Source organism: Echiichthys vipera, assembly GCF_963691815.1.
Source record: "Echiichthys vipera genome assembly, contig: SCAFFOLD_40, whole genome shotgun sequence".
Taxonomy (NCBI): domain Eukaryota; kingdom Metazoa; phylum Chordata; class Actinopteri; order Perciformes; family Trachinidae; genus Echiichthys; species Echiichthys vipera.
The window spans coordinates 221,150-244,513 of NW_028154804.1; the positions used below are offsets into that span (position 1 = coordinate 221,150).

Below are 23,364 nucleotides of genomic sequence, written 5' to 3' on the forward strand. Positions count from 1 at the left end.
GACGCCTGCGGGCGCATTTATAGAACACGCACCGCACGAGAACCTCACAGGGGCGGGCAGAGACGGGAAATGTGCAGCGTGCAGTGAAATGTGCAGCGTGAAGGCCCCTGAAGGGTAAAGGGTCGGAGGTGGTGGCGCGGTGGCACAGCGGCGGCGTGCGGGGCGTTTACCTGGTCCAGGGTGGTCTGCGTGACGGAGTAGTCCTCGATCCGCAGCGTCTCCTTGTTCTGGGCCAGGATGTTGAAGATGTGCGTGAGCGACGTGAGCGACGACGGCAGCTGGTACTGCAGCATGTTGCGGTGCTTCTCCTTCAGCGTGCTGCCGCTCAGCTCGCTCTCGATGAACTTCATGACGGGCAGCAGGTCGGCGTCCGGCCCCGCCACCCGCAGGATGATGGTGTAGCCGTCGCCGAACCTGACGCACACACACACACGTGGTTATGAACGTTCATGACTCATTAATATTATTATGAATATTAATGAGCGAGAGCTGCACCTGTTCTTCAGGTGCTGGACGCTGCCGAGGCATCGGAACCGCCCGTTCACCATGATCGCCATCCTGGTGCACAGAGCCTCACACTCCTCCATGCTGAGACACACACACACACGGGACACACACACACACACACACACACACACACACACACACACACACACACACACACACACACACACACACACACACACACACACACACACACACACACACACACACACACACACACACACACACACACACACACACACACACACACACACACACACACACACACACACACACACACACACACAGGACACACGCAGAGGACATCAGGGACACTTACAGACTCGTCTACCTGTCTTCAAACGTGTCCTTACGTGTGAGAGGACAGATGGACGGACGTGTCCTTACGTGTGAGAGGACAGATGGACGGACGTGTCCTTACGTGTGTGAGGACAGATGGACGGACGTGTCCTTACGTGTGTGTGAGGACAGATGGACGGACGTGTCCTTACCTGTGAGACGTGAGGACGACGGAGCGTCCCTCCTTGATGATGCTGTGGATGCAGTTCCAGAGGGCGCGGCGAGCTTTGGGGTCCATGCCGGTGGTGGGCTCGTCCTGTAACCATGGGGACAGACGGGGACAGGTGGGTCCACAGGGGGACAGACAGGAGGACAGACAGGAGGACAGACAGAGACAGGTGGGTCCACAGGGGGACAGGAAACACAGAAGGTGAGGAGGACGAGGGACATTTTTTTGTCTTTATTTTTTGTTTTTTTTGCCTGAAATTGAAGTGTTTCAATGTGTGTATGTGTGCGTGTGTGTGTGCGTGTTACCAGGAAGACGACGGGCGGCGCCCCGATCAGCGCCATGGCGGTGGACAGCTTCCTCATGTTGCCTCCGCTGTAACTTCCTGCTGCTTTATCAGCGTATTTCAGCAGCGCCAGCTTCCTGACCGCCCACTCCGCCACCTGTCAATCACACCGCAGTGACATCAGCAGTGACATCATCAGTGACATCATCATGGTGGTGGTGGTCGTGGTCACTCACGTCGCAGACCTCCTTCTCGGGGACGCCTCTCAGGACGGCGTACAGCTCCAGGTGTTCTCTCCCCGTCAGCAGCTCGTTGATGGAGTCGAACTGAGGACAGTAACCCATCTGCTGATGCACGGCGTCGATCTCCCTCAGGATGCTACACACACACACACACACACACACACACACACACACACACACACACACACACACACACACACACACACACACACACACACACACACACACACACACACACACACACACACACACACACACACACACACACACACACACACACACACACACACACACACACACACACACACACACACACACACACACACTTAGACATGTCTTTAAAGCTTCAGGCCCCGCCCCCGGTGACCTTTGACCTGTGACCTCACCTCTTCCCGGCGAGGAAGGCCTCCCCGCTGGTCACCAGCGTGTCGCCCGTCAGCATCTTAAAGGTCGTCGTCTTCCCGGCGCCGTTCACACCGAGGAGCCCGAAGCACTGACGCACAGGTGGAGCTCATTAGTCACAGTTAGGATTATTAATAATATTATGATTATTATTGTTATATAGATTATTATAGTCTCACCTCTCCAGGTGGAATACCGACACACAGTCGATCCACAGCCGGCTTCTGCTTCCTCTTGAACACCTGCACAGAACGTGTTTTAGAGTCCTCTAGGAGCATAAACGTGTGCTAAAGTGTCCTCTAGGAGCATAAACGTGTGTTAAAGTGTCCTCTAGGAGCATAAACGTGTGCTAAAGTGTCCTCTAGGAGCATAAACGTGTGTTAAAGTGTCCTCTAGGAGCACAAACGTGTGCTAAAGTGTCCTCTAGGAGCATAAACGTGTGCTAAAGTGTCCTCTAGGAGCATAAACGTGTGTTAAAGTGTCCTCTAGGAGCATAAATGTGTGTTAAAGTGTCCTCTAGGAGCATAAACGTGTGTTAAAGTGTCCTCTAGGAGCATAAACGTGTGCTAAAGTGTCCTCTAGGAGCATAAACGTGTTTTAGAGTCCTCTAGGAGCATAAACGTGTGTTAAAGTGCCCTCTAGGAGCATAAACGTGTGCTAAAGTGCCCTCTAGGAGCATAAACGTGTGCTAAAGTGTCCTCTAGGAGCATAAACGTGTGTTAAAGTGTCCTCTAGGAGCATAAATGTGTGTTAAAGTGTCCTCTAGGACCATAAACGTGTGTTAAAGTGTCCTCTAGGAGCATAAACGTGTGTTAAAGTGTCCTCTAGGAGCATAAACGTGTGCTAAAGTGTCCTCTAGGAGCATAAACGTGTGCTAAAGTGTCCTCTAGGAGCATAAACGTGTGTTAAAGTGTCCTCTAGGAGCATAAACGTGTGTTAAAGTGTCCTCTAGGAGCATAAACGTGTGTTAAAGTGTCCTCTAGGAGCATAAATGTGTGTTAAAGTGTCCTCTAGGAGCATAAACGTGTGCTAAAGTGTCCTCTAGGAGCATAAACGTGTGTTAAAGTGTCCTCTAGGAGCATAAACGTGTGTTAAAGTGTCCTCTAGGAGCATAAACGTGTGCTAAAGTGTCCTCTAGGAGCATAAACGTGTGTTAAAGTGTCCTCTAGGAGCATAAATGTGTGTTAAAGTGTCCTCTAGGAGCATAAACGTGTGCTAAAGTGTCCTCTAGGAGCATAAACGTGTTTTAGAGTCCTCTAGGAGCATAAACGTGTGTTAAAGTGCCCTCTAGGAGCATAAACGTGTGCTAAAGTGCCCTCTAGGAGCATAAACGTGTGCTAAAGTGTCCTCTAGGAGCATAAACGTGTGTTAAAGTGTCCTCTAGGAGCATAAATGTGTGTTAAAGTGTCCTCTAGGAGCATAAACGTGTGTTAAAGTGTCCTCTAGGAGCATAAACGTGTGTTAAAGTGTCCTCTAGGAGCATAAACGTGTGTTAAAGTGTCCTCTAGGAGCATAAACGTGTGCTAAAGTGTCCTCTAGGAGCATAAACGTGTGCTAAAGTGTCCTCTAGGAGCATAAACGTGTGCTAAAGTGTCCTCTAGGAGCATAAACGTGTGTTAAAGTGTCCTCTAGGAGCATAAACGTGTGTTAAAGTGTCCTCTAGGAGCATAAACGTGTGTTAAAGTGTCCTCTAGGAGCATAAATGTGTGTTAAAGTGTCCTCTAGGAGCATAAACGTGTGCTAAAGTGTCCTCTAGGAGCATAAACGTGTGTTAAAGTGTCCTCTAGGAGCATAAACGTGTGCTAAAGTGTCCTCTAGGAGCATAAACGTGTGTTAAAGTGTCCTCTAGGAGCATAAACGTGTGCTAAAGTGTCCTCTAGGAGCATAAACGTGTGTTAAAGTGTCCTCTAGGAGCATAAACGTGTGTTAAAGTGTCCTCTAGGAGCATAAACGTGTGTTAAAGTGTCCTCTAGGAGCATAAACGTGCGTTAAAGTGTCCTCTAGGAGCATAAACGTGTGTTAAAGTGTCCTCTAGGAGCATAAACGTGTGCTAAAGTGTCCTCTAGGAGCATAAACGTGTGTTAAAGTGTCCTCTAGGAGCATAAACGTGTGCTAAAGTGTCCTCTAGGAGCATAAACGTGTGCTAAAGTGTCCTAGGAGCATAAACGTGTGCTAAAGTGTCCTCTAGGAGCATAAACGTGTGTTAAAGTGTCCTCTAGGAGCATAAACGTGTGCTAAAGTGTCCTCTAGGAACATAAACGTGTGTTAAAGTGTCCTCTAGGAGCATAAACGTGTGCTAAAGTGTCCTCTAGGAACATAAACGTGTGTTAAAGTGTCCTCTAGGAGCATAAACGTGTGTTAAAGTGTCCTCTAGGAGCATAAACGTGTGTTAAAGTGTCCTCTAGGAGCATAAACGTGTGCTAAAGTGTCCTCTAGGAGCATAAACGTGTGCTAAAGTGTCCTCTAGGAGCATAAACGTGTGTTAAAGTGTCCTCTAGGAGCATAAACGTGTGTTAAAGTGTCCTCTAGGAGCATAAACGTGTGCTAAAGTGTCCTCTAGGAGCATAAACGTGTGTTAAAGTGTCCTCTAGGAGCATAAACGTGTGCTAAAGTGTTCTCTAGGAGCATAAACGTGTGTTAAAGTGTCCTCTAGGAGCATAAACGTGTGCTAAAGTGTCCTCTAGGAGCATAAACTTGTGTTAAAGTGTCCTCTAGGAGCATAAACGTGTGCTAAAGTGTCCTCTAGGAGCTGCACCTTGGTGAGCTGCCTCAGCTCCAGGATGTCTCCGTGTCCCAGGCCGTGGACGATCCTCTGTCTCTCCCGGGCCACGTCCTCGTCCTCGTCTCCTAGAGGACCCAGTTTGGTGAGTTTGCTGACGGACCTGCAGACAGACGGACACGCTGAGCTCAGGGGGGCCCTGTGTTCATGGGCCGGGGCTTTTATTTTGAAGGGCGGGTGTGGACGTACGTGGGCTTGATGCAGAACCTGTACTGGATGAGGACGGTGATGATGAAGAACAGCGCCCCCTCCACCGCCATCGCAAACAGGTTCTTCCCCACCATGTCCCACTCCAGGGGGGAGCGCAGCCTGTTCTCACCTGGAGGAGCCGAACACACGTTACACTGGACCAGTCCCCATAGACCTCCATGTTACTGAACCAGTCCCCATAGACCTCCATGTTACTGAACCAGTCCCCATAGACCTCCATGTTAAAGAACCAGTCCCCATAGACCTCCATGTTAAAGAACCAGTCCCCATAGACCTCCATGTTACTGAACCAGTCCCCATAGACCTCCATGTTAATGAACCAGTCCCCATAGACCTCCATGTTAATGAACCAGTCCCCATAGACCTCCATGTTAATGAACCAGTCCCCATAGACCTCCATGTTAATGAACCAATCCCCATAGACCTCCATGTTACTGAACCAGTCCCCATAGACCTCCATGTTAGTGAACCAGTCCCCATAGACCTCCATGTTAATGAACCAGTCCCCATAGACCTCCATGTTAATGAACCAATCCCCATAGACCTCCATGTTACTGAACCAGTCCCCATAGACCTCCATGTTACTGAACCAGTCCCCATAGACCTCCATGTTAAAGAACCAGTCCCCATAGACCTCCATGTTACACTGAACCAGTCCCCATAGACCTCCATGTTAATGAACCAGTCCCCATAGACCTCCATGTTAATGAACCAGTCCCCATAGACCTCCATGTTACTGAACCAGTCCCCATAGACCTCCATGTTAGTGAACCAGTCCCCATAGACCTCCATGTTACACTGGACCAGTCCCCATAGACCTCCATGTTAGTGAACCAGTCCCCATAGACCTCCATGTTACTGAACCAGTCCCCATAGACCTCCATGTTACAGAACCAGTCCCCATAGACCTCCATGTTACACTGGACCAGTCCCCATAGACCCCCATGTTACACTGGACCAGTCCCCATAGACCCCCATGTTAATGAACCAGTCCCCATAGACCTCCATGTTACACTGGACCAGTCCCCATAGACCCCCATGTTAATGAACCAGTCCCCATAGACCTCCATGTTAATGAACCAGTCCCCATAGACCTCCATGTTAGTGAACCAGTCCCCATAGACCTCCATGTTAATGAACCAGTCCCCATAGACCTCCATGTTAATGAACCAGTCCCCATAGACCTCCATGTTACACTGAACCAGTCCCCATAGACCTCCATGTTACACTGAACCAGTCCCCATAGACCCCCATGTTAATGAACCAGTCCCCATAGACCTCCATGTTACACTGAACCAGTCCCCATAGACCTCCATGTTACACTGAACCAGTCCCCATAGACCTCCATGTTAGTGAACCAGTCCCCATAGACCCCCATGTTACACTGAACCAGTCCCCATAGACCTCCATGTTACACTGGATCAGTCCCCATAGACCTCCATGTTAGTGAACCAGTCCCCATAGACCCCCATGTTACACTGAACCAGTCCCCATAGACCTCCATGTTACACTGGACCAGTCCCCATAGACCTCCATGTTAGTGAACCAGTCCCCATAGACCCCCATGTTACACTGAACCAGTCCCCATAGACCTCCATGTTAATGAACCAGTCCCCATAGACCTCCATGTTACACTGAACCAGTCCCCATAGACCTCCATGTTACACTGAACCAGTCCCCATAGACCTCCATGTTAGTGAACCAGTCCCCATAGACCCCCATGTTACACTGAACCAGTCCCCATAGACCTCCATGTTAGTGAACCAGTCCCCATAGACCTCCATGTTAATGAACCAGTCCCCATAGACCTCCATGTTAATGAACCAGTCCCCATAGACCTCCATGTTACTGAACCAGTCTCCTTAGACCTCCATGTTACTGAACCAGTCCCCATAGACCTCCATGTTACACTGAACCAGTCCCCATAGACCTCCATGTTAATGAACCAGTCCCCATAGACCTCCATGTTAAAGAACCAGTCCCCATAGACCTCCATGTTAGTGAACCAGTCCCCATAGACCTCCATGTTACACTGAACCAGTCCCCATAGACCTCCATGTTAATGAACCAGTCCCCATAGACCCCCATGTTAAAGAACCAGTCCCCATAGACCTCCATGTTAATGAACCAGTCCCCATAGACCTCCATGTTAAACTGAACCAGTCCCCATAGACCTCCATGTTAATGAACCAGTCCCCATAGACCCCCATGTTAATGAACCAGTCCCCATAGACCTCCATGTTAATGAACCAGTCCCCATAGACCTCCATGTTAATGAACCAGTCCCCATAGACCTCCATGTTACACTGAACCAGTCCCCATAGACCCCCATGTTACTGAACCAGTCCCCATAGACCTCCATGTTAAACTGAACCAGTCCCCATAGACCTCCATGTTAAAAGTGTGTGTGGTACCGAATCTCTCGAGGGCGTCGGCCATCGCCTGGTTCTTCACCATGTCGATGAGTCCTCGACCGAGGCAGAAGTGAGGGAAGATGAGGAGGACGTTCTTCAGGATGTCGTTGATTCCTCCGATCTCCTGAGAACAACAACAACAACGTTAAAGGTCTCGCTCAGTTGGACTCTGGTCCTCGGCGGCGCGGCGCGGCATCTCCACGGTGACTCACGTTGTTCCCGAACAGCTCCATGACGAAGGTGGAGATGCTGCCGTTGATGCCGATGAGGATGTTGACGCTGGTGAGGACGACGTACGCGGTGCTGGGGATCTTAAAGAAGAAGGAGGCCGGGTACATGAGGGGGGTGATGGACCAGCTGGAGACAAGGACAAACAACACCAGAGGACAACGTCAAAGATCCGTCCCCCAGGACACGACTGAGACGTGGTTCAGGGTGAGCAGCGTGCGTCTCTGACCCGTAGAGCAGCAGCAGCAGCGCCAGGGCCGGCAGGTTGGTGGAGGACACGTAGGCTTTTTGTTGGAAACAGATGAAGATGAGGACGACCAGCGTTGCCGGGACGATGTAGTTACACTGCAGAGACACAAACAACAACAACAACATCAACAACTCTGTGGCGCTCTGACGCAGGGGGGGGGGGGGGGGGGGGGCTTGTTGTGCGACTCACCATGTCCCAGATGAAGTTGGCCACCCAGTAGAGCAGCGGCTGCACTCCGCTGATGAACTGCATGTGTTTGGCTTTGCTGACTCGCTCCTGGATGAGGAAGACCACGAAGCTGGCCGGGACGAAGGACATGGCGAAGATCACACAGATGGACACCAGGACGTCCACAGAAGTCGTCACCCTGAGGACAGACGACAGGACGAGGAGTTAGACATCGATCACAGACGTTAGACTTCAGCCCAGGAACAAGCGCCAACCTCTGCCCAAAGAGAGGCGGGGAGGAAGAACCCAGTGCAAGACGGGAGATGGTACCGGCGGAAGACGGGAGATGGTACCGGAGGAAGACGGGAGATGGTACCGGAGGAAGACGGGAGATGGTACTGGAGGAAGACGGGAGATGGTACCGGAGGAAGACGGGAGATGGTACCGGAGGAAGACGGGAGATGGTACCGGAGGAAGACGGGAGATGGTACCGGAGGAAGACGGGAGATGGTACCGGAGGAAGACGGGAGATGGTACCGGCGGAAGACGGGAGATGGTACTGGAGGAAGACGGGAGATGGTACCGGAGGAAGACGGGAGATGGTACCGGAGGAAGACGGGAGATGGTACCGGTGGAAGACGGGAGATGGTACCGGCGGAAGACGGGAGATGGTACTGGAGGAAGACGGGAGATGGTACCGGAGGAAGACGGGAGATGGTACCGGAGGAAGACGGGAGATGGTACCGGTGGAAGACGGAAGATGGTACCGAGGGAAGACGGGAGATGGTACCGGAGGAAGACGGGAGATGGTACCGGCGGAAGACGGAAGATGGTACCGAGGGAAGACGGGAGATGGTACCGGCGGAAGACGGAAGATGGTACCAGAGGAAGACGGGAGATGGTACCAGAGGAAGACAGAAGATGGTACCGAGGGAAGACGGGAGATGGTACCGCCGGAAGACGGGAGATGGTACCGGAGGAAGACGGGAGATGGTACCGGCGGAAGACGGAAGATGGTACCAGAGGAAGACGGGAGATGGTACCGGCGGAAGACGGGAGATGGTACCGGCGGAAGACGGAAGATGGTACCAGAGGAAGACGGGAGATGGTACCGGGAGGAAGACGGGAGATGGTACCGGAGGAAGACGGAAGATGGTACCGGCGGAAGACGGGAGATGGTACCGGCGGAAGACGGGAGATGGTACCGGTGAAAGACGGGAGGCGTCTCAGGTGAGGGTCTCAGGTGAGGGACTCAGGTGAGGGTCTCAGGTGAGGGTCTCAGGTGAGGGACTCAGGTGAGGGTCTCAGGTGAGGGTCTCAGGTGAGGGTCTCAGGTGAGGGTCTCAGGTGAGGGACTCAGGTGAGGGACTCAGGTGAGGGACTCAGGTGAGGGTCTCAGGTGAGGGTCTCAGGTGAGGGACTCAGGTGAGGGACTCAGGTGAGGGTCTCAGGTGAGGGTCTCAGGTGAGGGACTCAGGTGAGGGTCTCAGGTGAGGGTCTCAGGTGAGGGTCTCAGGTGAGGGTCTCAGGTCTCAGGTGAGGGGACTCAGGTGAGGGTCTCAGGTGAGGGGTCTCAGGTGAGGGTCTCAGGTGAGGGTCTCAGGTGAGGGTCTCAGGTGAGGGTCTCAGGTGAGGGTCTCAGGTGAGAAGTCTCAGGTGAGGGGGCTCAGGTGAGGGGACTCAGGTGAGGCGTCTCAGGTGAGGGGTCTCAGGTGAGGGGACTCAGGTGAGGGTCTCAGGTGAGGGGTCTCAGGTGTGTACTCACAGGGCCACCTGGGACAGCTGCTCCTTGGTCAGGTTCAGAGGGTGGTTGAAGGCGCTGATGCCGTACTTGTTGGGGTCGGCGCCTGCAGGGAGGTTCGCTCTCAGGATGCCGTTGTTCATGACGTTGATGAAGGAGCCGATGCTGTGCCAGCCTTTGTTATTGAACCAGATCTGAGGAACATTAATCAGCAGTTATTATTGTTATTAAATATATTAATTATTAAATATCATAATCATCCATCTGAGTCAGACGCCGCAGCAGCTTCTCACCTTCACGTTGTTCTTCGTGTCCAAACCGTTGATGAAACCTGACAAACTGTCGAGGAATCGATCTGCAGCCGCGCCCTGACACACACACACACACACACACACACACACACACACACACACACACACACACACACACACACACACACACACACAGGTCAGCACAGTGTTTCCTGGGGGGTGGGGGTGGTCCAGGGTCCCTGGACTCTCTTCAGCTCGCCTCCACCCATCAGTGACGCTGAATGGAGTCGGCCAACGTGAACAACTGAACCTTCGGGGCTGAAGCCCGGGGGTCAGAGTTGGGGCTGAACATGAAACTGTGATGTTTCCCCCTCGGGGCTTTCAGGAGGTCCATGATTCTGTTCAGGAGGCGGACGGTCACACAGACGCAGCCTGCAGCTACAACAGAACCCTTTCCCCCGGTGCTGATCAAGATCCAAGAGGAAACTCTGACATGTGGAATATTGTGCTGTTAGCTGCTAATGTTAGCTCACTGCTAATGCAGATGAACTGCTAGCTAGCTGGCGTAGCAACATCCTGTCATGGGTAACTCTCCCGGCCGGCTCGCCGTTTATAGACGACTTCATCAGCTGACGTTACGAAGCGACGGACGCCAGATCCACGCAGAGTAGCTAAGTTACAGCTAGCGGGCTAACGTTAGCTTCTTGCTAATGTAGAAGAGGAGCTGCTAGCTAGCTAACGTAGCAGCATCCTGTCTTGAGTGGAAAACATCAGCTGCTTAGATGATAATAACTGTTATAACATTAATAATAATAATAAAGTGGAACCTTCTGCAGCTCAAAGATCTTCCGCACGCGCTCGATGGCGTCGTCCACCTCATTGGCCGGTGGGAGGACCTGAGTGCTCCTGGCGCCCAATGAGAAGCCTCCGTACCTGCAGTCAAACAGGAAACACACGATTTACAAAATAAAAGCAGAACAGAATCATTAAAAAAACAAACAGGAAACAATGGATTTTCAAAATAAAACCACAAGAGAAGAAAAGACCGACCTGAATTCATTCACCCACACTTTGTTCTTCAGACTGTGGAGAGACAGAGCAGTTATTATTAATTATTAATGTTTATTAATGTTTATTAATGTTTATTAATGTTTATTTATGTTTAATAATGTTTATTTATGATTATTTATGTGTGTTTACTTTGTTCTTCAGACTGTGGAGAGACAGAAGTTATTATTAATTATTAATGTTTATTAATGTTTATTAATGTTTATTAATGTTTAATAATTATTATTAATGTTTATTTATTATTATTAATGTTTACTAATGTTTATTTATTATTATTAATGTGTGTTTGCTTTGTTCTTCAGACTGTGGAGAGACAGAGCAGTTATTATTAATTATTAATGTTTATTAATGATTATTAATGTTTATTAATGTTTATTTATGTTTAATAATGTTTATTTATGATTATTAATGTTTATTAATGTTTATTTATGTTTATTAATGTTTAATAATGTTTAATAATGTGTGTTTGCTTTGTTCTTCAGACTGTGGAGAGACAGAGAAGTTATTATTAATTATTAATGTTTATTTATGATTATTTATTATTATTAATGTTTATTTATGATTATTAATGTTTATTAATGTTTATTAATGTTTATTAATGTTTATTTATGTTTATTAATGTTTATTTATTATTATTAATGTGTGTCTACTTTGTTCTTCAGACTGTGGAGAGGCAGAGAAGTTATTATTAATTATTAATGTTTATTAATGTTTATTAATGTTTATTAATGTTTAATAATGTTTATTAATGTTTAATAATGTTTATTAATGTTTAATAATGTTTATTAATGTTTAATAATGTTTATTTATTATTATTAATGTTTATTAATGTTTATTCATTATTATTAATGTTTATTTATTATTATTAATGTTTACTAATGTTTATTTATTATTATTAATGTTTATTAATGTTTATTTATTATTATTAATGTTTATTTACTTTGTTCTTCAGACTGTGGAGAGACAGAGAAGTTATTAATGTTTATTTATTATTATTAATGTTTATTTATGATTATTAATGTTTATTAATGTTTATTAATGTTTATTTATGATTATTAATGTTTATTAATGTTTAATAATGTTTATTAATGTTTAATAATTATTATTAATGTTTATTTATGATTATTAATGTTTATTAATGTTTAATAATGTGTGTTTGCTTTGTTCTTCAGACTGTGGAGAGACAGAGCAGTTATTATTAATTATTAATGTTTAATAATGTTTATTTATGATTATTAATGTTTATTAATGTTTATTAATGTTTATTTACTTTGTTCTTCAGACTGTGGAGAGACAGAGCAGTTATTATTAATGTTTATTAATGTTTATTTATTATTATTAATGTGTGTTTGCTTTGTTCTTCAGACTGTGGAGAGACAGAGCAGTTATTATTAATGTTTATTAATGTTTATTTATTATTATTAATGTGTGTTTGCTTTGTTCTTCAGACTGTGGAGAGACAGAGCAGTTATTATTAATGTTTATTAATGTTTATTTATTATTATTAATGTGTGTTTGCTTTGTTCTTCAGACTGTGGAGAGACAGAGAAGTTATTATTAATTATTAATGTTTATTAATGTTTATTAATGTTTAATAATTATTAATGTTTATTAATGTTTAATAATTATTATTAATGTTTATTAATGTTTAATAATTATTAATGTTTAATAATTATTAATGTTTATTTATGACTATTAATGTTTAATAATGTTTATTAATGTTTATTAATGTTTAATAATGTGTGTTTGCTTTGTTCTTCAGACTGTGGAGAGACAGAGAAGTTAGTCACAACTACTAATGTGTCAATGCAGTGTTCCAGTGTGTGCGCAGTGTTCCTTTGTGTGTGCAGTGTTCCTTTGTGTGTGCAGTGTTCCTGTGTGTGTGCAGTGTTCCAGTGTGTGTGTGCAGTGTTCCAGTGTGTGTGTGCAGTGTTCCAGTGTGTGTGCAGTGTTCCAGTGTGTGTGCAGTGTTCCTGTGTGTGTGCAGTGTTCCTGTGTGTGTGCAGTGTTCCTGTGTGTGTGCAGTGTTCCAGTGTGTGTGCAGTGTTCCTGTGTGTGTGCAGTGTTCCTGTGTGTGTGCAGTGTTCCTGTGTGTGTGCAGTGTTCCAGTGTGTGTGCAGTGTTCCAGTGTGTGTGCAGTGTTCCTGTGTGTGTGCAGTGTTCCTGTGTGTGTGCAGTGTTCCTGTGTGTATGCACTGTTCCAGTGTGTGTGCAGTGTTCCTGTGTGTGTGCAGTGTTCCTGTGTGTGTGCAGTGTTCCTGTGTGTGTGCACTGTTCCAGTGTGTGTGCAGTGTTCCTGTGTGTGTGCAGTGTTCCTTTGTGTGTGCAGTGTTCCTGTGTGTGTGCACTGTTCCAGTGTGTGTGCAGTGTTCCAGTGTATGTGCAGTGTTCCTTTGTGTGTGCAGTGTTCCTGTGTGTGTGCAGTGTTCCAGTGTGTGTGCAGTGTTCCTGTGTGTGTGCAGTGTTCCTGTGTGTGTGCAGTGTTCCTGTGTGTGTGCAGTGTTCCTGTGTGTGTGCAGTGTTCCTTTGTGTGTGCAGTGTTTCTGTGTGTGTGCAGTGTTCCTTTGTGTGTGCAGTGTTCCAGTGTGTGTGCAGTGTTCCTTTGTGTGTGCAGTGTTCCAGTGTGTGTGCAGTGTTCCAGTGTGTGTGCAGTGTTCCAGTGTGTGTGCAGTGTTCCAGTGTGTGTGCAGTGTTCCTGTGTGTGTGCAGTGTTCCTGTGTGTATGCAGTGTTCCAGTGTGTGTGCAGTGTTCCAGTGTGTGTGCAGTGTTCCTGTGTGTGTGCAGTGTTCCTTTGTGTGTGCAGTGTTCCTGTGTGTGTGCAGTGTTCCAGTGTGTGTGCAGTGTTCCTTTGTGTGTGCAGTGTTCCTTTGTGTGTGCAGTGTTCCAGTGTGTGTGCAGTGTTCCTTTGTGTGTGCAGTGTTCCTGTGTGTGTGCAGTGTTCCAGTGTGTGTGCAGTGTTCCAGTGTGTGTGCAGTGTTCCAGTGTGTGTGCAGTGTTCCAGTGTGTGTGCAGTGTTCCAGTGTGTGTGCGCAGTGTTCCAGTGTGTGTGCAGTGTTCCTGTGTGTGTGCAGTGTTCCTGTGTGTGTGCAGTGTTCCAGTGTGTGCGCAGTGTTCCAGTGTGTGCGCAGTGTTCCAGTGTGTGTGCGCAGTGTTCCAGTGTGTGTGCAGTGTTCCAGTGTGTGTGCCGTGTTCCAGTGTGTGTGCAGTGTTCCTGTGTGTGTGCAGTGTTCCAGTGTGTGTGCAGTGTTCCTGTGTGTGTGCAGTGTTCCTGTGTGTGTGCAGTGTTCCTGTGTGTGTGCAGTGTTCCTGTGTGTGTGCAGTGTTCCAGTGTGTGTGCAGTGTTCCAGTGTGTAAATGCAGTGTTCCAGTGTGTGTGCAGTGTTCCAGTGTGTGTGCAGTGTTCCAGTGTGTGTGCAGTGTTCCAGTGTGTGTGCAGTGTTCCAGTGTGTGTGTGTGTGCAGTGTTCCTGTGTGTGTGCAGTGTTCCTGTGTGTGTGCAGTGTTCCAGTGTGTGTGCAGTGTTCCAGTGTGTGTGCAGTGTTCCAGTGTGTGTGCAGTGTTCCAGTGTGTGTGCAGTGTTCCAGTGTGTATGTGTGTGCAGTGTTCCAGTGTGTGTGTGTGTGTGCAGTGTTCCAGTGTGTATGCACTGTTCCAGTGTGTGTGCAGTGTTCCAGTGTGTATGCAGTGTTCCAGTGTGTGTGCAGTGTCCCACCTCTTGCCGATGATCTGAGCGTATGTCTTCACCAGGTAGTCTGAGATGTTCCGTCCCGTCAGGTTCTGCAGAGAGTCGGTGGCGCTCAGCTTCATCTGTTGGAAACACGACTTCGTATAAATGAGAAGATACGGGAACATCGTTTCACCGACGCTGCGTTCAGGTGCGGTCTGACGCTGCGTTCAGGTCCGGGCCCGACGCTGCGTTCAGGTCCGGCCCGACGCTGCGTTCAGGTCCCGGCCCGACGCTGCGTTCAGGTCCGGCCCGACGCTGCGTTCAGGTCCGGGCCCGACGCTGCGTTCAGGTCCCGGCCCGACGCTGCGTTCAGGTCCCGGCCCGACGCTGCGTTCAGGTCCGGGCCCGACGCTGCGTTCAGGTCCGGGCCCGACGCTGCGTTCAGGTCCGGCCCGACGCTGCGTTCAGGTCCGGCCCGACGCTGCGTTCAGGTCCGGCCCGACGCTGCGTTCAGGTCCGGCCTGACGCTGCGTTCAGGTCCAGGTCTGACGCTGCGTTCAGGTCCGGGCCCGACGCTGCGTTCAGGTCCAGGTCTGACGCTGCGTTCAGGTCCGGGCCCACGCTGCGTTCAGGTGTCTGCGGGGCTCTGACCTCGGGCGGGGGCAGTCCTCCGGCCCCGGCGGGACAGTCCGGCAGCATCTTCTTCTTCCCGTCGCAGCTGCAGAAACAGGCGGGAGACGGTTCCTCCATGGTCCAGTTAGAGGAGCTGAACAGCTGCCGGACGCTTTCAGGGACGACCGGAGTGTTCCAGTCCTCGTCCCCCATCGTACAGGGAGCCTCTCTGAGGACACACACACACACACACACACACGCACACACACACAGACGCACACACACACAGGCACACACACACACACACACACACACACACACACACACACACACACACACACACACACACACACACACACACACACACACACACACACACACACACACACACACACCAGGTTAATATGCAGTGAAAGTATGACGAGCAGCTGCATCAGATACAGTTTGTGCGTCTCCGTCTCCGGGTTCTTACGGGATGGGATGTCCGTCCATGCAGCGAGTCCCGAGGCCCGGCGCGTCCAGAAGGCTGCTGAGCAACCGCTGCATGTTCCCGTCTGAGGGGGCGTCGTCACTGAGACACACAACGACCAGTGTGAGAGACGGGTCAGTGCAGTGTGAGACAGGTCAGTGCAGTGTGAGACAGGTTAGTGCAGAGAGAGACAGGTTACTGCAGTGAGAGACAGGTTAGTGCAGTGAGAGACAGGTCAGTGCAGTGTGAGACAGGTCAGTGCAGTGTGAGACAGGTTAGTGCAGTGTGAGACAGGTCAGTGCAGTGAGAGACGGGTCAGTGCAGCGAGACAGGTCAGTGCAGTGAGAGAGACGGGTTAGTGCAGTGAGAGACGGGTTACTGCAGTGAGAGACGGGTTAGTGCAGTGTGAGACAGGTTAGTGCAGTGTGAGACAGGTCAGTGCAGTGTGAGACAGGTCAGTGCAGTGAGAGACAGGTCAGTGCAGTGAGAGAGACGGGTTAGTGCAGTGAAAGACGGGTTAGTGCAGTGAGACAGGTCAGTGCAGTGTGAGACAGGTTAGTGCAGTGTGAAACAGGTCAGTGCAGTGAGAGACAGGTTAGTGCAGTGAGAGACAGGTTAGTGCAGTGTGAGACAGGTTAGTGCAGTGTGAGACAGGTTAGTGCAGTGTGAGACAGGTTAGTGCAGTGTGAGACAGGTCAGTGCAGTGTGAGACAGGTCAGTGCAGTGTGAGACAGGTTAGTGCAGTGTGAGACAGGTAAGTGCAGTGTGAGACAGGTAAGTGCAGTGTGAGACAGGTCAGTGCAGTGTGAGACAGGTCAGTGCAGTGAGAGACAGGTCAGTGCAGTGAGAGACAGGTCAGTGCAGTGAGAGAGACGGGTTAGTGCAGTGAGAGACGGGTTAGTGCAGTGAGACAGGTCAGTGCAGTGTGAGACAGGTTAGTGCAGTGTGAAACAGGTCAGTGCAGTGAGAGACAGGTTAGTGCAGTGAGAGACAGGTTAGTGCAGTGTGAGACAGGTTAGTGCAGTGTGAGACAGGTTAGTGCAGTGTGAGACAGGTTAGTGCAGTGTGAGACAGGTCAGTGCAGTGTGAGACAGGTCAGTGCAGTGTGAGACAGGTTAGTGCAGTGTGAGACAGGTAAGTGCAGTGTGAGACAGGTCAGTGCAGTGTGAGACAGGTCAGTGCAGTGAGAGACAGGTCAGTGCAGTGAGAGACAGGTCAGTGCAGTGAGAGAGACGGGTTAGTGCAGTGAGAGACGGGTTAGTGCAGTGAGACAGGTCAGTGCAGTGTGAGACAGGTTAGTGCAGTGTGAAACAGGTCAGTGCAGTGTGAGACAGGTCAGTGCAGTGTGAGACGGGTCAGCGCAGTGAGAGACGGGTCAGCGCAGTGAGAGACGGGTCAGCGCAGTGAGAGACAGGTCAGTGCAGTGAGAGACAGGTTAGTGCAGTGTGAGACAGGTTAGTGCAGTGAGAGACAGGTTAGTGCAGTGAGAGACAGGTTAGTGCAGTGAGAGACAGGTTAGTGCAGTGTGAGACAGGTCAGTGCAGTGTGAGACAGGTCAGTGCAGTGTGAGACAGGTTAGTGCAGTGTGAGACAGGTCAGTGCAGTGTGAGACAGGTCAGTGCAGTGAGAGACAGGTCAGTGCAGTGTGAGACAGGTCAGTGCAGTGTGAGACAGGTCAGTGCAGTGTGAGACAGGTCAGTGCAGTGTGAGACAGGTTAGTGCAGTGTGAGACAGGTCAGTGCAGTGTGAGACAGGTTAGTGCAGTGTGAGACGGGTCAGTGCAGTGAGACAGGTCAGTGCAGTGAGAGACAGGTCAGTGCAGTGAGACAGGTTAGTGCAGTGTGAGACAGGTCAGTGCAGTGAGACAGGTTAGTGCAGTGTGAGACAGGTCAGTGCAGTGAGAGACAGGTTAGTGCAGTGAGACAGGTCAGTGCAGTGTGAGACAGGTTAGTGCAGTGAGACAGGTTAGTGCAGTGAGACAGGTTAGTGCAGTGTGAGACAGGTTAGTGCAGTGTGAGACAGGTCAGTGCAGTGAGAGACAGGTCAGTGCAGTGTGAGACAGGTTAGTGCAGTGTGAGACGGGTTAGTGCAGTGTGAGACAGGTCTGGGACAGTGGGGGACCATCGGGGACAGTCAGGACCGTCGGGGACAGTAGAGGACGGTAGAGGACAGTCAGGGACAGCGGGGGACCATCAGGGACAGCGGGGGACCGTCGGGGACAGTGGGGGACCGTCGGGGACAGTGGGGGACCGTCGGGGACAGTCAGGACCGTCGGGGACAGTAGAGGACGGTAGAGGACAGTCAGGGACAGCGGGGGACCATCAGGGACAGCGGGGGACCGTCGGGGACAGTGGGGGACCGTCGGGGACAGTGGGGGACCGTCGGGGACAGCGGGGGACCGTCGGGGACAGCGGGGGGCCGTCGGGGACAGTGGGGGGCCGTGGGGGACCATCGTGGACAGCGGGGGACCGTCGGGACAGCGGGGGACCGTCGGGAACAGTGGGGGACGGTAGAGGACAGTCGGGGACCGTCGGGGACAGTGGGGGACCGTGGGGGGACAGTGGGGGGCCGCCTGGGACAGTGGGGGGCCGTGGGGGGCCGTCGGGGACAGTGGGGGACGGTAGAGGACAGTCGGGGACCGTGGGGGGGCCGTCGGGACAGTGGGGGACCATCGGGGGTCCGTGTGTACCTGATGAAGGTGACCTGGTCCTCGTACATCCAGGGCTGCAGCTCCAGACTGGGGTACTTTCCAAACGGGGGGACGATGAGACTGAAGACCAGAGCGATGCACACGAACACAGCAGGGAGGACGATCTGAGGACCAGAGACAGAGACGGTCTCAGACCTGCGGGGACGAGGACACTTCATACGTACGAGCGCGTGTCTGAGCAGGAACCTGAGCGAAGAAGCCCTTCCTGGAGCGCCGGGCGTAGAGGAACCGCTTCCACATGAGGGCCACGAACTGCTGCCGCCTCAGGCTCCAGCCCGTCACCTGGGACGAGCCCTTCCCGTCCGTGCACTTCAGCCAGTCCGTCTCACGGCACTCTGAGGGGGCGGGACACAGGAGACACTCCGGTTAGAGACGCGGCGTCAGGAGCGCCGGGCGCTCGAGCAGGAAACACTGACACAACCTTCAAAATAAAAGCCTGTACCCGGATCTGCTTCAGACTCGTTGCAGTCGTCGTCGTCTTCGGTTAAAGGTCTCAGGCAGCTCTGAGCGTCCCCGCCCCCGAAGGCGTGCGTCCTCCTCCGCCTCCGGACAGGAAGTGTACCGTCTGCACACACACACACAGACACGCACACACGCACACACACACACACACACAGGCGCACACACACACACACACACACACACACACACACACACACAGGCGCACACACACACACACACACACAGAGTTTAACACACGGGAACTCGGAGTAGAGCCGCTGCTCCTTTGCGTTGAAAGGAGCCAGTTGAGGTGGTTCAGGATCATCTGGTCCCCTGAGACCTGATCCAGGACCAGAGGCTGGAGCTGCTGCCCCTGAGACCTGATCCAGGACCAGAGGCTGGAGCTGCTGCCCCTGAGAACTGATCCAGGACCAGAGGCTGGAGCTGCTGCCCCTGAGACCTGATCCAGGATCAGAGGCTGGAGCTGCTGCCCCTGAGACCTGATCCAGGATCAGAGGCTGGAGCTGCTGCCCCTGAGACCTGATCCAGGACCAGAGGCTGGAGCTGCTGCCCCTGAGACCTGATCCAGGACCAGAGGCTGGAGCTGCTGCCCCTGAGACCTGATCCAGGACCAGAGGCTGGAGCTGCTGCCCCTGAGACCTGATCCAGGATCAGAGGCTGGAGCTGCTGCCCCTGAGACCTGATCCAGGATCAGAGGCTGGAGCTGCTGCCCCTGAGACCTGATCCAGGATCAGAGGCTGGAGCTGCTGCCCCTGAGACCTGATCCAGGATCAGAGGCTGGAGCTGCTGCCCCTGAGACCTGATCCAGGACCAGAGGCTGGAGCTGCTGCCCCTGAGACCTGATCCAGGATCAGAGGCTGGAGCTGCTGCCCCTGAGACCTGATCCAGGATCAGAGTCTGGAGCTGCTGCCCCTGAGACCTGATCCAGGATCAGAGTCTGGAGCTGCTGCCCCTGAGACCTGATCCAGGATCAGAGGCTGGAGCTGCTGCCCCTGAGACCTGATCCAGGATCAGAGGCTGGAGCTGGTCACCTGAGACCTGATCCAGGATCAGAGGCTGGAGCTGCTGCCCCTGAGACCTGATCCAGGATCAGAGGCTGGAGCTGGTCACCTGAGACCTGATCCAGGATCAGAGGCTGGAGCTGCTGCCCCTGAGACCTGATCCAGGACCAGAGGCTGGAGCTGCTGAGACCTGATCCAGGATCAGAGGCTGGAGCTGGTCCCCTGAGGATGTGGTGGAGACTCACCTGAGGGCACCTCGGTGTCGACGCCGTTGTCTTCGGCCACTTTCAGGAAAATCTACAAAACAAAAACAAGAGTCAAGTTTTTGTGTTTCACTCGTGAACCGGTTCTGGTCTGAGGACAGGAAGTGACGTCACCTCCTCCAGCGTGGTGTCCGAGACCCCGTAGCTGGAGATGCCGAGGTCGGGCAGCTTCAGGTCCAGGTCTTTGAAGAGCGCCACGAAGGCTCCGTCCTTGGCGGCGCTGTAGGGCAGCACGTAGGTCAGCTCGTGTCCCAGGTCCTCCACCAGGCGGGCGGCGGGGACGTGACACCGGATCAGACCCGAGACCAGGGCCACGTCGGGCGGCACGTAGGGGGCGTCGCAGACGAAGGACGCCGCGGGGCCGTTCTCTGAGGACGGGACAGGAAACAGGGATCAGATCAGACCTGAGGCGAGGGAATCGAACGCTCCGCAGGAAGTGAACGCTCACCGATGGTCGCTGCCTCACTTTCATGTTCGCTGCCGAGGCCGGCGTCGCTGCTGCTGACGGAGGCGGACTCCTCCCCCTGGAACACACGACCACGACCACGTTACTCTCTCACTCCGTCACTGTTTTATGCTTTTATCACAGGATCAGATGATCGCACGCTGTCGTCACGTGATCTGGCGCCCGCTAAACGACCATAAACGAGTATCAACCCTGCGCTGATATCTGCGCTCGACGTCCTCCAGATAAATCAGGACCAACTCGTTCACATCGGCGCCGTTTCAGAGCTTCTGCACTCGTGCGTCGCTCCAAACGAACGCGCCCGGCCCCAGACTCGTCTCTACAGAACGCGTCCGGCCCCAGACTCGTCTCTACAGAACGCCACGCCCCCCCCCCCCCTCGCCGCTGCACAGGACGTCCCGCTGAAGACCCTGCAGACACAGAGACAGGAAGTGAGCGAGACCTTCTTGGTGAAGGACACGTTGCTGGAGGAGTTCCTGCAGGAGCTGAGCGACGGCTCCGGCTCCCTCTTCACCAGCGTCAGGTAGTAGCCCGTGCCCAGCTGGTTCTTCAGGTACAGCGAGGAGCCCACGCAGCACAGCTTCCCGTGGGAGATGATGGCGATGCGGTCGCCCAGGATGTCCGCCTCGTCCATGTGGTGCGTGGACAGGATGATGGTGCGACCTGCGGGGGGGGGGGACAGGAAGTTAAATGACGGCCGCTGAGTGAAAGAACCAGAGTGGAGGGATCAGGATCAGGACCAGGACCCTCACCCGGGCGGTACTTCAGCAGCAGGTCCCAGATCCCTCTGCGGGCGTAGGGGTCCACGCCGGCCGTGGGCTCGTCCAGGATCACGACCTTCGACCCCCCGACGAAGGCCAGCGCCACGGACAGCTTCCTCTGCATGCCCCCGGACAGCGCGCTGGTCCTGGAGTGGCGCTTGTGCGGCAGACCCGTGTCCTGCAGGATCTGCTCGATCTCCCCCTTCACCTGCTCCTCAGACAGACCTTTGAGGCGCCCGTAGAACCAGATGTGCTCCTCCACCGTCAGCCTGCAACACACAACCGTCCTGCAGCTCGCCGCACGCACGCAGGAAACGTTTCTCTGACTCAGCGACACTCGAAGGAAACACCATGAATTACAGCTGAGTCAGCAGAAAACACATGAACTATAACATAAAGGTGTTTCCCACTGAATGAAGCCTCGTTTAATAACACTGGTACAGGATGAGACGTGTTTTGAAGAACTGCAGACGTGTGTTTGGACGACGACTTGAAAACGTTTTGTGCAAAGTCGTGAATTAAAGGTAAATCCGTTTTCAGTCAGACGTGATGAAGCCGAGCAAAGTTCACCCAGGAGGGAATTTATCGTTACTGATGAAGGGAAGATGCTGAAAATGTGCAGTTTTAGAAACAAGGCCCAGGTCCCGTGCCCCCTCCCACTGTGCCTCCGTCCCGTGCCCCAGCACGTGTCACGGCTAAAGTCTGGTTCCTTTGACCAGTGTGAGTGCAACCGTACCACGTCTAGGAGCGGCACGCTTGCCGTCCACGGCCCGTTTGGGAGAGGTGGGCTTTAGTAAAGCACGTTTGCACGTGTACGAGCACGAGCGTGCGCACGTGTACGAGCACGAGGCCTACGGCGGTTCTGAGGTCATTTCCTGTGCGCCTGTTGGGACGTAGAAAAAAGAAGGAGGGACCATGCGCGGACATTTCAAACAATGGCGGTGAAAGGTTCACGTTGGTGTGATGCGGAGGTGGAGTGTTTACTGCAGATTTGGTCGATGAAAAGATTCAAAAACAGTCGACAAGACGCACAAAAACTCCGAGGTCTACGGAAAGATCTGGAAACAAAGCCACGCATCGCCATGACGTCATCAATGCGTGTGACGTGTTACGGCGTGATGACGTATAGGCAGCAAGAAGCATTCTCCGAGGCCCAGGTAGTGTGAGTACAAACGGGCCTGGAGGGGGGGACAAGGACCCTAAAGCACGGGGCACGGGACGGAGGCACAGTGGGAGGGCGCCCTGGGTGGGGCCCCGGTCCCTGAGGGGGACCAGCTCCAGGAGTTTGGACTGTGCAGGACTCACATGCTGAACAGGACGTTGTGTTGGGGGCAGACGCCCAGACTCTGGCGTATGGCGCTCAGCTCCGTCCGGATGTCTCGGCCCATGATGTAGGCGGTGCCCGAGGTGGGGGGGAACAGACCCGTCAGGATGGACCTGTGGGACACACACGCTTTAGATCAGGGGGGTCAAACATGCGGCCTGTGGGCCAGAACCGACCCCACAGGGGGTCCAGTCCGCCCACAGGAGACAAGAACTGCACTTCAAACACTGTGATGGACCTGCACCCGGACCTGCACCAGGTCCAGGACCGGCTGCAGGGTCCCTCACTCACATGGTGGTGGTTTTGCCGGCGCCGTTGTGTCCCAGGAAGGAGGTGATCTGTCCCTCGTAGAAGCCGAGCGTGAGTCCGTCCACAGCGAGCTTTTTACCGTGACGGTAAACTTTCACCAGGTTCTCGATGTAAACGCCCGGATCCAGGTGAGAGGGCTCCTCCTCCATACACACGGCTACACACACACACACACACACACACACACACACACACACACACACACACACACACACACACACACACACACACACACACACACACACACACACACACACACACACACACACACA

The 23,364-nt window shown here is 52.1% G+C and overlaps 1 protein-coding gene across 1 annotated transcript in view; it reads right to left on the reverse strand.

The window, feature by feature from the left end:
- Nucleotides 1-23,364, reverse strand: part of LOC310966383 (phospholipid-transporting ATPase ABCA1-like) — a 45,292-nt gene that overhangs the window by 804 nt on the left and 21,124 nt on the right. Inside the window, exons 17-46 of the mRNA XM_083940969.1 lie at nucleotides 23,075-23,249; nucleotides 22,765-22,896; nucleotides 21,451-21,728; nucleotides 21,141-21,361; nucleotides 20,681-20,756; nucleotides 20,347-20,600; nucleotides 20,215-20,266; nucleotides 18,949-19,071; nucleotides 18,693-18,841; nucleotides 18,486-18,610; nucleotides 15,800-15,898; nucleotides 15,367-15,556; nucleotides 14,761-14,855; nucleotides 11,031-11,063; nucleotides 10,808-10,913; nucleotides 10,023-10,097; nucleotides 9,754-9,923; nucleotides 8,010-8,187; nucleotides 7,800-7,915; nucleotides 7,555-7,699; nucleotides 7,343-7,466; nucleotides 4,908-5,037; nucleotides 4,695-4,821; nucleotides 2,119-2,181; nucleotides 1,924-2,030; nucleotides 1,532-1,673; nucleotides 1,318-1,452; nucleotides 996-1,099; nucleotides 496-588; nucleotides 171-414 (exon numbers count right to left, since the gene is read on the reverse strand). Of these exons, the coding sequence (XP_083797095.1) occupies nucleotides 171-414; nucleotides 496-588; nucleotides 996-1,099; nucleotides 1,318-1,452; nucleotides 1,532-1,673; nucleotides 1,924-2,030; nucleotides 2,119-2,181; nucleotides 4,695-4,821; nucleotides 4,908-5,037; nucleotides 7,343-7,466; nucleotides 7,555-7,699; nucleotides 7,800-7,915; nucleotides 8,010-8,187; nucleotides 9,754-9,923; nucleotides 10,023-10,097; nucleotides 10,808-10,913; nucleotides 11,031-11,063; nucleotides 14,761-14,855; nucleotides 15,367-15,556; nucleotides 15,800-15,898; nucleotides 18,486-18,610; nucleotides 18,693-18,841; nucleotides 18,949-19,071; nucleotides 20,215-20,266; nucleotides 20,347-20,600; nucleotides 20,681-20,756; nucleotides 21,141-21,361; nucleotides 21,451-21,728; nucleotides 22,765-22,896; nucleotides 23,075-23,249 (4,061 nt within the window). The remainder of the gene's footprint in view (nucleotides 1-170; nucleotides 415-495; nucleotides 589-995; nucleotides 1,100-1,317; nucleotides 1,453-1,531; nucleotides 1,674-1,923; nucleotides 2,031-2,118; nucleotides 2,182-4,694; nucleotides 4,822-4,907; nucleotides 5,038-7,342; nucleotides 7,467-7,554; nucleotides 7,700-7,799; nucleotides 7,916-8,009; nucleotides 8,188-9,753; nucleotides 9,924-10,022; nucleotides 10,098-10,807; nucleotides 10,914-11,030; nucleotides 11,064-14,760; nucleotides 14,856-15,366; nucleotides 15,557-15,799; nucleotides 15,899-18,485; nucleotides 18,611-18,692; nucleotides 18,842-18,948; nucleotides 19,072-20,214; nucleotides 20,267-20,346; nucleotides 20,601-20,680; nucleotides 20,757-21,140; nucleotides 21,362-21,450; nucleotides 21,729-22,764; nucleotides 22,897-23,074; nucleotides 23,250-23,364) is intronic.